At 39.0% G+C, this 13,550-nt stretch overlaps 1 protein-coding gene across 1 annotated transcript in view; it reads left to right on the top strand.

The window, feature by feature from the left end:
• The window catches only part of DOCK3 (dedicator of cytokinesis 3), a 141,689-nt gene that overhangs the window by 44,826 nt on the left and 83,313 nt on the right, over positions 1-13,550 (top strand). Inside the window, 5 exon segments of the mRNA XM_081850458.1 lie at positions 3,272-3,356; positions 5,533-5,574; positions 5,930-6,084; positions 7,666-7,747; positions 12,414-12,474. Of these exon segments, the coding sequence (XP_081706584.1) occupies positions 3,272-3,356; positions 5,533-5,574; positions 5,930-6,084; positions 7,666-7,747; positions 12,414-12,474 (425 nt within the window).

Genomic DNA, 13,550 nt, shown 5'->3' on the forward strand with positions numbered 1-13,550 from the left:
AAATTAGATTGGTTGGAAGGATTGAGAAGAAAATCATTTATTTTGAATATGGAGTGCCATCATACATATTAAGCAACTAGTCCTTGAGTAAATAAAATTAATATAATCAAAATTTTATGTAACAGAATTTTGTCTTCAAGACTGTGCCAAATGAGCCAGTAGGAAAATATAGATGGGGTCAAAGAAGGTAGCTAGTTCAGTAGTCTGCTATAAGACATCTTCTGCAGATGCTACTTTTGCTCTTCCTTGAAAATCTCCAAGAAAGGAGGTCCTATTGACTTTATGGCAGTCTGTATTTGTTGCTGCTGAACATTTATTCATTTGCTTTGACATGACATACAGGTAGCTTGGGGCAGTTAGTATGAAGGATTAACATAGCATTAGTGAATGAGAATCCTTTGAGCTGAAAATCCATGGTGTTAGGGGATTTTAACTAAATTTAGCATATCGGATAAGGTTCAAAGGTAACTGTTACAGAGTCCATTTGTAGTGATTGTGATGAATGCTATTAAATTGAGGAAATCACTTGCATACTGATATTGACAACTCCAAAAGACTTTAAAAGTATGATAAGTGCAATACTATTTTTATGAGAACAATCATGTCCCCCTTCTACTCTTCAGGGGAAAAACCTATGCATGTTGTAAATTGATGGATAATTAAACAATTTATGGTCTTTTAAACTGTGTGCTGTTATTGTTTTTGTTTGTTACTATGTTGTGTATTTTTGTGTTTTTATATTGTAAACCACCTTCTCAGATGAAGGATGGTATAGAAATTTAATTAATAAATCATAAATGGATAAGAAGCGATCAAAATAACATTAAAAATATCCTGCCTTTGCCTCAGTGTTATTCTTTGGAGGCACACAAATTAGATGTAACGCGAACATGTAGCAACATTTGAAGCATTCTAAAATTTAAGCCTTCAAGTTGTTGACAGTAGATGGCCAAAATATTGGGAAATATTAGAAAAAGATGGAGACAATTGGAAATTGCAGAGTTTGGAGAAAATGAAGGACAAAGTGCGAGACTGGTTACATTATGCTCAGATTAAAGAAGTTTTTAAAAATGACAAAAAGTTAGGGTTCCAGGTGGAGAAATCGAAGTTAGAAACAGAATTGTTAGAACCAAAGACTAAGGTACTATCTAGAATGTATAACTTGCTGTTAAAATGGAACACACAAGACGAAATGGTTAAATCGGCTATGATAAAGTGGGCACAGGACATTGGGTATAACATTATGTTCGAGGACTGGGAAAGGTTATGGACCACTGGGCTGAACTTCACTGCATGTAATGTTCTGAAGGAAAATGTAATGAAAATGATATATAGATGGTACATGACCCCAGTTAAACTTGCCAAAATATACCATTCGTCTGATAATAAATGTTGGAAATGTAAAGAAAATGAAGGAACATTCTTTCACCTCTGGTGGACATGCCCTAAGGTGAAGGCTTTCTGGGAAATTATATATAATGAGCTGAAAAAGGTATTTAAGTATACCTTCCCTAAGAAACCAGAGGCCTTCCTTCTGGGCATTGTCGGCCAGAAGGTGTTAAAGAAGGACCGAACATTTTTCATGTATGCAACAACGGCAGCAAGGATACTCATCGCAAAAAACTGGAAAACTCAAGATCTACCCACACTGGAAGAGTGGCAGATGCAGCTGATGGACTACATGCAATTAGCCGAGATGACTGGCAGAATCCGAGACCTGGGAGAAGAGAGGATTGAGGAAGACTGGAAGAAATTTAAGATGTATTTACAAAAACATAATTTGGTTGAATGTTAAGAAGGATGCTAGATTATAAAAAATTGGCCACCACTAAATTAGATTTTGAACTTGATGATAAGTGAGATTAAAGAAAACATAAATTTTATGGAGAATTGTTAGATTATACTTGATTGAGTGGATATAAGATCGTAAACAAGTTGATAATTTGCTTGGAAAAATCTTTTAACGATGTAAATGGGAGCGGGAGACGTGAGGGAGTCCAAAGAAGTGAGGAAACTACGTTGTGATAGAAGTAAGATTGTTTATTATTGGTGCATTTGTATTTAAAAACTCTAATAAATATTTATTTAAAAAAACCAAGTTGTTGACAGTAGAGAACACAGTTTATACCTAACTCACATGCCCAAATGAGCAGATCCCATGCCTTCTTGCTTCTGTGTTCACTTCCAAAAAATCATCAAGACGCTCTCTATAGTCACTGTCCTCATTATGTGTATCCTGTGGGAACAAGCTTTTTGTGTCCAAGTTTCCTTCTCCCTCTTGAACTACACTTTAATTGAGATGGGTGCTTCCAGCAATCCCTACTGCAGCTGTGCCCATTTCAATAATGATCTAAGTCCCTTTCAAGCCTTCATTTCAGAGGCACTGGGTTGAAAGCATTCCAGTTCTGAATGCTCAGAGGACATAAGCGTCTGTTGTTGTGATGCACCATTGGATCAACCACATAAAAAGTGTAAGACACATAACAGATCACTTCAGATGTTCTGACTCCAGACTCAGCACTAGACCCTGCCAGGTGAGACTACCATGAAAGTGGTACAGACTCCTAACATACCAGCCTAGGCCTGCCTCAAACATGTCACTTATTTTTACTGATACAGAAATCATTGGCTACAACTACATTACAACAGGGGTTTTCTCCATCCTATGCTTTGCTTCTCTGATCGAGTTCTTGAACCAAGTGCGTCCAGTACAAACTTTCCTTTGATGCTTCTGGTGCTATGAAATGTCTCTCTGCAGCCACATATATGGGAGAAGCCAAATCATCTGTGTGAGGCCAAAGCTTTAGAATATCCACTCTGTCTGACCAGCCATTAGCTGCAACAAGCTCCATAATGCTGATGCTATATTATGAATGTTATGAAAGGTATATTTGTAATACGGTGGTACCTCTAGTTACGAACTTAATTCATTCCGGAGGCCCGTTCTTAACCTGAAACTGTTCTTAACTAGAGGCTTGCTTTCGCTAATGGGTCCTCTTGCTGCCGCAGCACCGCCAACACATGATTTCCGTTCTCATCCGGGGGCAAAGTTCTCAATTTGAGATAACTCTTCCAGGTTAGCAGAGTTTGTAACCTGAAGCATTTGTAACCTGAGGCGTTTGTAACTCGAGGTACCACTGTAATTGTATTGGGGGCGTTAAGGTTTGCATAGTTTTAAGCATGTGCCTTATTTTCAGTTCCCAAGTAGTTACATATACTACATAAATAGAATACATTTGATTGATGATTATCACATTTTTCCCCTTCACAGGCATTTGGGCTTGGATCTTGTCCCACGAAAGGACTTTGAGGTGGTGGATTCAGATCAGATAAGTGTATCTGATCTATACAAGATGGTAAGATGCCTTGTTCTTTGATAGGATGAGGATGAGAGGTCCAGAAGGTAGCAGCACAAGAGCAGGCCCTTTTTTCCAGTTCCCTGCAGTGCTGAATTCTTTTTGCCCAACGTGGAGCTCGAACCCACATCCCTGAGATTAAGAGGCACCACTGATTGAGCTTATATTGTGGGAGCCTGCCATCATTTATTTTTGCACATAGCTGGGCATGTCCTATGGATTTGAAAGGGACTTGGCTTCTCCTACACATCCGTGTATTAATGTTGTGTTGGATTAAGTTGAGAATTGTGTCACATGTTCCTAGGTAAGTTCCCATAGGATTGCAGCAATTGTTCTATGTTGCTGGGTTTCAGAAGGATGTCTTAGTGTTTGTTGCAAGGGATGAGGGATGGTGCACTAATTGAGCTTTTCTGCAATCTGGAAATGTGGATACAATGCCCTGGCTATTCTGTCCACTTTTGGAAAGGATGGACAGATTGGTCAGTGGCTAATAATCCTGATAGCTGGATGGAATATCAATGTTTAGAAGTAATAAATCAACAAACATGGAGTGCTTATCACCTTTATAACTTGCTTGTGAGCATCCAGGGGCATCTGGCTGGCAGCTGTTGGAATGATAATTCTTTGCTAGATGCACCATGGTTTAGCCCAGGAGGGCTGCTCCTATGTTTGAATTCTGTGTGGTTTTGATCATGTTCTATGGAAATATTTTTTTATATTCCTAGGTTTGAGAGATGGAGGATTATTTGGGTCTCTCCAAGTTTTAGCTTCTGAAACCTAATAAAAAAATAATATCAATGATATCCCACTTTACAAATATCTAAAAATTGTAGAATAGATAAGTATAAAACAAAATATGATTAAAAAACACATTTGAAACTGTTTCAATTTGGATTACTTTTTAAATCTTACCTCTGGAGATTAAATAGGAACAGTAGGAGACTTACTGTCAATTTTCTGATTGTTAATGTTAGCCTTCGGCATGAGAGGCTTTAAAAACAGGATCAACCTCTGTTAGAGAATTGGGGATGCTGCTCCTTTTTAACACAAACATTTTATGTTGTGTTGACTCAGTCGCTACACTTTTCATTTGAGGCCATGTTCTGCGTATAACAAGGGATGGTTTTTTGGTAAAGCAAATGTAAATAGAGCTACGGTAAGTAGTGGGGGGCTGCTCCTGTACTTTGTCATAAAATACTTTCCACTGCAGGGGGATGCTGAATGGGAGGGTGCATATAAATTAGATTGGGAAGAAGGACACTTGTGAAGTAGCTACTTGCAATAAATAAGTACCTATTTTCACAGGTCCTGTGTTAGCATGTTTTTTAAAAAAAAATTAGCAGGGAGATGAAACTACACAAAATTCGTGTAACAACAACACTATGAATAAATTAGCCAGGGATCATCTGCAGAAAATTAACCCAATAAATCAGTACAAAAAATGCACAAGAGTGCACAAAGCATGTTGCAAAGTATCAACCTTGCAGAAATAAGCAGATTGAAACATTATTTCACATCTTCAACAATATGGGGGCAGCCCAGATGGGTGGGGTAGAAATTATTTATTTATTTATTTATTTATTTATTTATTTATTTATTTATTATTTATTATATCATCTCATGGCTAAAAGGCTTTCGGGGTGTTGTTTGGATGAGTAGTCAGCTGTAATGTTTATTCTCTGATCAGTTCTGTGCTTTGTGTGTAATGCTGCTACATTGTATAGAACTGTGATAGCAGTTGCTGGTGCAGGAGAGCTCTCTGTTTTCCCAGCCAGTTGCACCACCATGAAATCCTATGTTGGTCTAGTTCAGGCTTCCTCAGCTTTGGCCCTCCAGATGTTTTTGGCCTCCAACTCCCATGATCCCTAGCTAGCAGGACCAGTGGTCAGGGATGATGGGAACTGTAGTCTCAAAACATCTGGAGGGCCGAGGTTGAGGAAGCCTGGTCTAGTTAGTACAATTGAATGATGCTGCACTTTGATTTGGTACCTGGACAGCGCTAAATCACGAATGCTTCTGTGTCAGCTGATAGGAGCCGGTCTTTAGTATACTACTGCTTCTTTTAAAAACAGATCTGAAAACAATGGGAAAAAAGTGTTTGGCCATGTGTGGAAGAAGTGTCAGCATCCTTGAACAGAAGTACTGCAGCATGTCTTTTTTTCTTTTTCTTTTACAGCATTTATCTAGTAGACATAGTGTACAACAGAGCACATCCCAGGTAAGATAAACTGCAGAAGGAAGCCATATCTCTTCTTCACCATGAAATAATTCAAAAAAATACTGGTTTTTATTGGTATTTGCAACTGTTCAGGCCTACCAGTATATTGACTTTGTTTTATGTCTTTTTGCAGCAACTTTAATCAAGGGTGTTGACTCAGATACAATTCGCTTTCTTTTGACAGTATTTTGGTGAGGGATCTAGGCACTACATGTGGATCAGTGCAGATAAAATGATTAGGAGCTGTGTATATATCCTACCAAGCAACTTTCATTTTAAATGGTATCAGTGAGTATAAAACTATTAAATATATGTCTAGAAAATGAAATCCCTTTAATTTCTTTCTCCAAATTAGGTAGATACAATACGCCCACGTCATGGAGAAGCATGTCGTCTGCCAGTACCTCACCACTTCTTTCTCAGTCTAAAAAGTTTCACTTACAATACAATTGGGGAGGATGCAGATGTATTCTTTTTTTTGTATGATGTCCGGGAAGGCAAACAGATCAGGTAAGTCAGAATCAGACCCCTTGCTTGCTTTTTCTGAGCACGTAAAAGATTGCTGGTCCTTTGGTCAGAAATCTGTTTTTACATCTATAATATTGTTAACTCTTTTTGTGGAACTGGAGGTCTTGTGAGGTCATGGAACTAGATTTCAGAGGCCTGCCTCTGAATTTTGGGTATGAAAGAAGCAAACTACTCCACTTTATTAAAGAGTTGTAGAAGCACTACGAGGTAATTACCTTACTTAACCCATTTTTAAGGATCTAAACTTCTGCCTATAAAAGAAAAACACAACATTTTAATTCTAGCTAAGTCACTATAACTATTGTAATAGAACATGCTGTAGTAGTTTACTCAGTATTGTTTGAGAACTATTTTTCAAAGTCTGACTTATGCCACAATTCCAGCACCTTGGAGAGCTCTGCTTTTTCTCACTTTAAATTGATGCTCTGCCTTTGCAACCCTGTTAGCAGAGAGAAACTTTACCCTTTTGACAAGAGTATCTCTAAAAGGATTGCCATGGGTCCAGCACCAGCCTGTAAGGGCAGTTAATCCATGTTCACAAGGGGTTCCCTAACATAATTCTTACTTTTACTATGGCCAACTAGTTTTTCTCAAATTTGTGGAAAACGTCAACTAATAAGTAATAGTATTGGTAAGACCCTGTTTTAGGTTTTGCATTGTTTACAGTAACTATTTTTGAGCAGTTCATTCCGATCTCCAGAATTTGTTTCCTTCTGGCTTCAGGAAAGTATAACAGTGCAAAAAGGAAACTCTTTTGATTCATTTGATAAGAAGAACCAAAACTGATGTGAGTCCAGCTGGAATTGTTTTTGATATGGAGGAAGTGAACATTTGACAGGGTGTATTTGTTTAGTTCAGAGAATTATAAATTTAATAGAATAAAGCAGCTGTACAGTATATTACTTCCAACAGTTCCTTTTTGTTACAGTTGCTTATGGTCAGTAAAACAATTGACCTATGGAATATGCTGCCTAGGAATATAGACAGATTTTCTAGATTTTGAAAAGTTAGATAAATATATATAAACAGTTAACAGAGCATACTGAATCCCGATTCAGTGCAGAGTATGGGGTTAGAGAACTTAGGAATTCCTGTCTTTCTCTGTTATTTTGTAATCAATTATTTTCTTTTCTTAAACACATTATTGCAATTTAGTGGCAGAGTGCTGCATCTTTTTAACTTCCCAGTTATCTCTTTAACTTCCCAGTTATTATTCACTTTCCAGTGAATAATTTATACTATTTTGCATAAAACAATTAACAAAATTATTTTTATGTCTAAGATTGAGTGTAGGGATGTTAAATTCTTATTAGCCTAGTGCTATTCCTATATTTCATCAAATGTAAGAAGATATTAATTCATTCCCACCATGATTAGTGAGAAAGTACCTGGAAGTATTGTCAAAAGAACCATTGTATTTTCAATGTAGCTATACAGTTTGATGGTCGATGAATCTGGATCTCTGAATAAAGTTCCATAAATGTTTAGAAGTTCTGACCAGGATGTAGTATGACTGGTATGTACTATTGGTAATTCAGTGTTTTCTTATCTTTTGTGTTTCAGTGAAAGGTTTCTGGTACGCTTAAACAAGAATGGGGGCCCCAAGAATCCGGAGAAGATTGACAGAATGTGTGCACTTTTCACAGTATGAAACACTTTTCATTCTCTTTACCATTCAGTGAGAATGTTTTGCAGACTGGATTCCAGTGTAGCATATATTTTGTTCTAATCACACCATAGTTTGAGCATCCAGATATCCCAAAGGCAAATATGATTTTGACCTGTTTGTATACTTCTGTTTCACATATGTGCAGGACTCAGTTTCATAAGTATATTCCCATTCCTATGGTATAGCGGTCTCATGAGACAGAGTAATGACCCTAACCATGGTTTTTTATTTCAGATCCTGATTTTACTCTAAATAAAGCATACTGCAGGCAGATGTGGGTTTAGCAAACCATGGTTTAGCTATTAAACCATAGTTGCATGTCACATCTAAATCCAGCCTGATGGTCAGATAAAGGATGTGGGCTATGCTCGCGTGGAATAAGGTCTTCTCGTGCAAGAAGACATTTTCACTCCCACCCCCAAACCCCCTAAACCTGTTCTGGGGTTCCCTCAACTCTGCAGAGCAGATTTAGGGGGCATGGGGTGCACAAGAGGGAGTAAGAGAAGCTTTGCTGTGCAAGCGGACCTCATTCTATGCACACACCAATTTAGTTGAATCCCTCCCCAAAATTATGCTTTATATTGAGAATCATAATTATATACTCATGGAGTAACTCCTCTATTAGGAAAGGTTCCAGTGTTTGAGACCTTTTGGTTCAGAGCAAAGGTGAGTAAGAGATGACATGATAGAAGTTTATAAAATTTTGCATGACGTGGAGAGATAAATGTTCTTCTCCTCTCATAACTCCCAAGGTGGACATCCGATGAAGCTGAATATGCAGGCAGATAAAATAAATTCTTCTTCAAACTGTGCCTAGTTATACCATGGCACTTGTTCCCACAGGAGGCAGTGATGACCATCAACTTGGGTGGCTTTAAAAGAGGACTGGACATATTCATTGAGGATAAGGCTATCATTGGCTATTAGCCATGATGGCTATGCTCTGACTCCAGAGTTGGAGTGCTCTTGTGCTTCAGTTCTGCTTGAGGGTTTCCCACAGGCATCTGGCTGACCAATGTGAAAACAGGAAGTTGTAATAGATGGGACTATAGACCTGGTCCAGCAGGCTCTTCTTATGTTCTTATGCTGAATTTGAAGTGAAAGGCTAGAATGAACATTTTTTAAAAAAATATTTGTACTGTGATAAATGAGCATTAGTAAATTAAAATTAACTTCAAAAGTGGATGTGGAAAGACTCGTTTTCCTGCTGCATTTGTCTTTCGTTTGTCTTTTGTTTTGCCTGTTGATTTCTAATGAAGCATGAAATGAGAATGGTCTTTTAGTTTCCTTCATGTGTTTGTAGACAAACACCCTTTGAAAATATCACTATGGTGAAGGGAGTAATTACTTAGACTATATTTACTGCAGCCAGTACTGAGAGCGGTTGCATAAATGTGTTTTGATTTCAGCCTCCAACAAATGGAGCAGGGTTGTGTTTTAGATGTTTTTGTGAAGCTTTGTTTCTCTGATATTCCTTTCTTCTTTCTCTGTAAGGATGTTATTGCTATTGGACTTCTGAGGTAGGGAAGCTCAGGCCTGGCCACCAAATACAGTTTTCCATCCCACTCTGTTTGGCCCTTGGAATTCTCCACAGGCCACACAAACCTCTCCCAATGTCACATCTCTCAATGGCCCTGCTTTACACCTCCAGTGTTTTCACCAGGCTGGATTGTGTTTTTGAAATTTAATAATGTCTCTCTTGTCTGGATGGAGGATAGAGGGGTGTTTTTTTTGTGTGTGTAGAAAATAGCTTACTGTTTAAATGCAAAAATTATATTCATTAATCCACCCACTTTTGCATCATTCCCTATCCTCGTGGCTGTTGGAAGGTTGCCCAGAAAGGAAATATAGCCCTTCGGCCACATCTTCTGCAAAACCACAATTTGAGATCATGTCTGTAAATGTACATAGTTTTTCTGTCGGTCTTGACAGTTTCACTACTCAGCAGTCTCTTCTTTTACCTTTGCGTTTGTGATTACCTCACTCAGCCAAAAATTAATAACTTAAAATAATTCTATGCTATAAATGCCAGCTCTTTAAGCTAGCGTTTGATATCAAAATAGTAGACCCAGAAATCTGAGATAAGAGCCAGATGGGGTGAATTGGAAGGGTACATTGTAGACCTTATATTGCAAAACCCAAGCACAGTGGTGGTTCTGGGAGGGGACCTAAATGCCAGACTAGGCCCTATATACATGGTTCAGCTACACACACCAAGGCCCTCTCACAATACGAGCCTCAAAAGATCAAACAGTCTCTACCTAGCACAAATGACCTTCAAACTGAATTTTCACACTCTAAATGGTGCCTTAGGAAAGGACCACCCAGCTGAGTTCACCTACTACCTGTCTTGAATTAGGATGAGCGTCATCGACTATATAATTGTCTCTGAGAACCTTCTCCCACATGCAAAGAACCTAGAGGTCAAACCAAGATTTGAGAGCGATCATTTCCTGGGCTCACTCCAAGTAGAGGAGCTAACTCAGATGGTCCCCGCTGTAACCAGCTGTCAGGCTGTTGTAATGCCAGTGGAAGGAACCCACCGCCGAGCCAAATGGACCTCTCAACTAAATAAGAAAGTATCAAAATGGTTAGACTCAGTAAGCCTGCGGTCAATCCAAACCACCCTGATAACAGCTCAATCCTCTGAGCCCTCCTGATGGCCTACAAGGACCCAACCCAAGAATTACATTAGCCTTTCAGCAAGAGTCACAGAACTGACAGGAGATACTGAAAACACCACTCAAAGCCATGGTTTGACAAGGGCTGTATCAACGCCAAAAAAGCCCGTAACATCTCATACCAAGTCTTTACCTCCAATACAACCCCAGCTGGCGCAATGGATCTCCTATATCACAAAAGTCTGACCTGGAAGAAAAAGGAAGCAACAAAAAAGAACTGGATATGTGTTATTCAAGCAGCCAAATCCAACAACCCTGCCCTTTTCTGGAAGACGATAACACTCACCCATACTAGTAGTCCACCAATGAGAGACTATCACATCTCGGCAAAGACCTAGGAGACACACTTCCGAAAACTACACCCCTCCCCCCGTGCAACACTGGAACTGGTACAATCTAAATTTCTAAGATCAGTCCTACAAGTGCCCCAAAATGTTTCCAATGCCACCCTACACCTAGAAACTGGACTGGTAAGAATTGAGGCTAGAGTGTGGCTTGCCACACTTAATTACTGTCTGAGATTATCCTTCTTCCCATGTGGCCTTGCTCCCCTAACTATAAAGGATGACTTCCAAATGACTTGGAAATAAGCAGTGCTAAACAAATTAACAACCCTAGGTTTTACCCTGTAAATTTTACTTGACATGGGATACGAAAAAGTCAAAAATAAACCCATCAGACAGCATATGGAAGACATATAACGTCAAACAGATCTAGCCAGATCCCCAAATTGTTTCATCAGTGAAACAAAAAGTTACCTCAATTCCCAAATGCCATATATGACCAACCTAGAAGTACCAAAACAGTGAAGGGCCTTCACTTTGGCCTGATGCCAGGCACTCTCCTTAGCTATCCAGGAAGGCCATTTTAGGAAGGTACCATACGAAGAGAGGAAATGCCCCTGTGGCTCAGGGCAGCTAGAAACTACTGAACATGTCTTCTTCCACTGCCAATATTATACAGACATATGAGTGAGGTTCATCCTGCCACTACTATACAATTTCCCTGGACGGACAGAGCAACTCTCTACCTCCTTGCTACTTCAAGATGCAAATCCAGATGTAACATACTCAGTAGCCAGATTTTGCACTGCTATCATGGGCATTCACTGAAGAATGGTTCGGGTCACACACCAGACCTAAACTGAAGGCCCATACCCAAGACCTGTGCCCTCTCTTGCACCCTTTCTTCTATAGTTACTTTTGCAACTGCTTGCACTTAACTCTCTAGCTGATTTTAAGTCTCCCTCATGCAACTCCCTTTTTTTGAGTCACTCCTTTTACCCGTTTTATCTGTTTTATTTCCTAAATTCCTGCATGTTTCTATTTTAACTTATGCTGGTCTGTGACCATAATAAAGATGATGATGATGATGATGATGATGATAGTAGATTTCAATGGACAAGACCTTTGCTTTTTCACCTATATTCCTGGGGCATCTAATATCACTTCCCCTTTCTCCTTTCCTTACTCTTCTAATTTAGCTAAGCCAATTTATCCATTCAGCATCTTGCAACTTCCAGATTTGGCCTTTTTCTTTTGCTTAGAGTTATAAGTTTACAAACACTTTAACTTAGATAACTTGCAGGGCTTGATATTCAGCCACAGCCAACCTGAGCAGTGAATAACTTGCAATGAGGATTTCATTGTTGATCATATTTATGAAATGTAAATGCATGTGTTAATGTTATTCTAACAATGAGTATACAGTACTTTCACTCACCTTTCTGAAAAAGTAAATATTACATGAGATCCCCACCCCCGCAATTTTCTGCAGACTTCCCCTGGAAAAATTGGGTAGAAATCCTCCTTCAAGAGGTGGATCTTTTTCTATTCCAAGCCTTCACTTCTCTATGACAAAGATAGAAATGTGTAGAGGTAGTTTTCTGTTTGAAAATAGAATATACTTGTCATATAAATATTTTTGACAATGATTTTTACTTTCTCCCCTAATTCTGTTAGGATCTCAGCAGCAAGGATATGAAGAAAGACTTGTACATAGTTGCCCATGTAATTCGGATAGGTACAGTACACTTATTGAATTTATTTTAGATTTTTATGCACAATCTTTGGGCATAGCTCATTGTGGAAATGCATTATATATATAAATAAGCTAAACCAGGCAAATCAATCAATGTAATGTTGTTGAGTACAGTGATTATGTGTGAGTGTGCATTTCCATAGGAAGTGCAGCTTCAAAGACCCAGGAGTTGCACTGTTTCATAACAAATTGTAATTGCTAAACCGTCATTTCTGCAGAAGTGCAGATAACAGTACTTTTTGTGTGGAGTAAGACATAGCTATTGCAGCAGGTCTGACCAGTCCAGCAGGTCAGGTTTTAATTCGTAACTTGCTGTATATAAAATCTGTAGGACAGGGGTGGCCGCCTAGCAGTCCATGAGTCACAGGCTCACCTTCCCCACCAGGGGTTAGGAACCAGATATTCCCACCAGCCTCAGCCAGCATAGCCATAGGAATTGTACTCCCAACAACTTCTGGAGGACCATAGGTTCCCCCATCCTGCTTTTACCAATTGGGAGCACAACAAACTGTGCCTCTTGGATGATTGCCTGGCACAAGTTGCTCTCATTTATTTGGATGAGTGCCTGCATGCAAAAGAGTTTCATACTGCTTTCAGTTAAGCAAGTGCTCCTGTCATCAAAAAATGAAAGGTTGCCCAAGAGGCATAATAGTATGGGGGTGGAGCCATAGTTCAGCACTACAGCACATGGTTACATGTTTAAGGTTTCTGGTTCAATCCCTAGGTTTTCTAGTTAAAATATCTGAGGTAGCAGGGAAGGTCTCTGGTGGAGGCATCAGAGGAATGTTCCCAGTAAGAGTAAATGGTACTAGACACCTTTATCTTATATGTGCCTTCCCTGACAACATTTTGATAGGGATAGAAGGGCATGGGCACTCCCAGGCCCAGCTGCTGAGGTGGTTATATCTTGGCAGGATGTAGGATTTCTGTCTAGTTTTTTAATAAATAAGGTAGATCTTAGAGGAATGAAAGTATAATTTCTACATAGTTGCCACAGGAAGCTATTCACTTTTTCCTCAGCAAGATGCTTGTTTTACTGTTTAATCTGGGTTTTTTTA

Source organism: Podarcis erhardii (assembly GCF_964252035.2).
Source record: "Podarcis erhardii genome assembly, chromosome: 2".
Classification (NCBI taxonomy): Eukaryota; Metazoa; Chordata; class Lepidosauria; order Squamata; family Lacertidae; genus Podarcis; species Podarcis erhardii.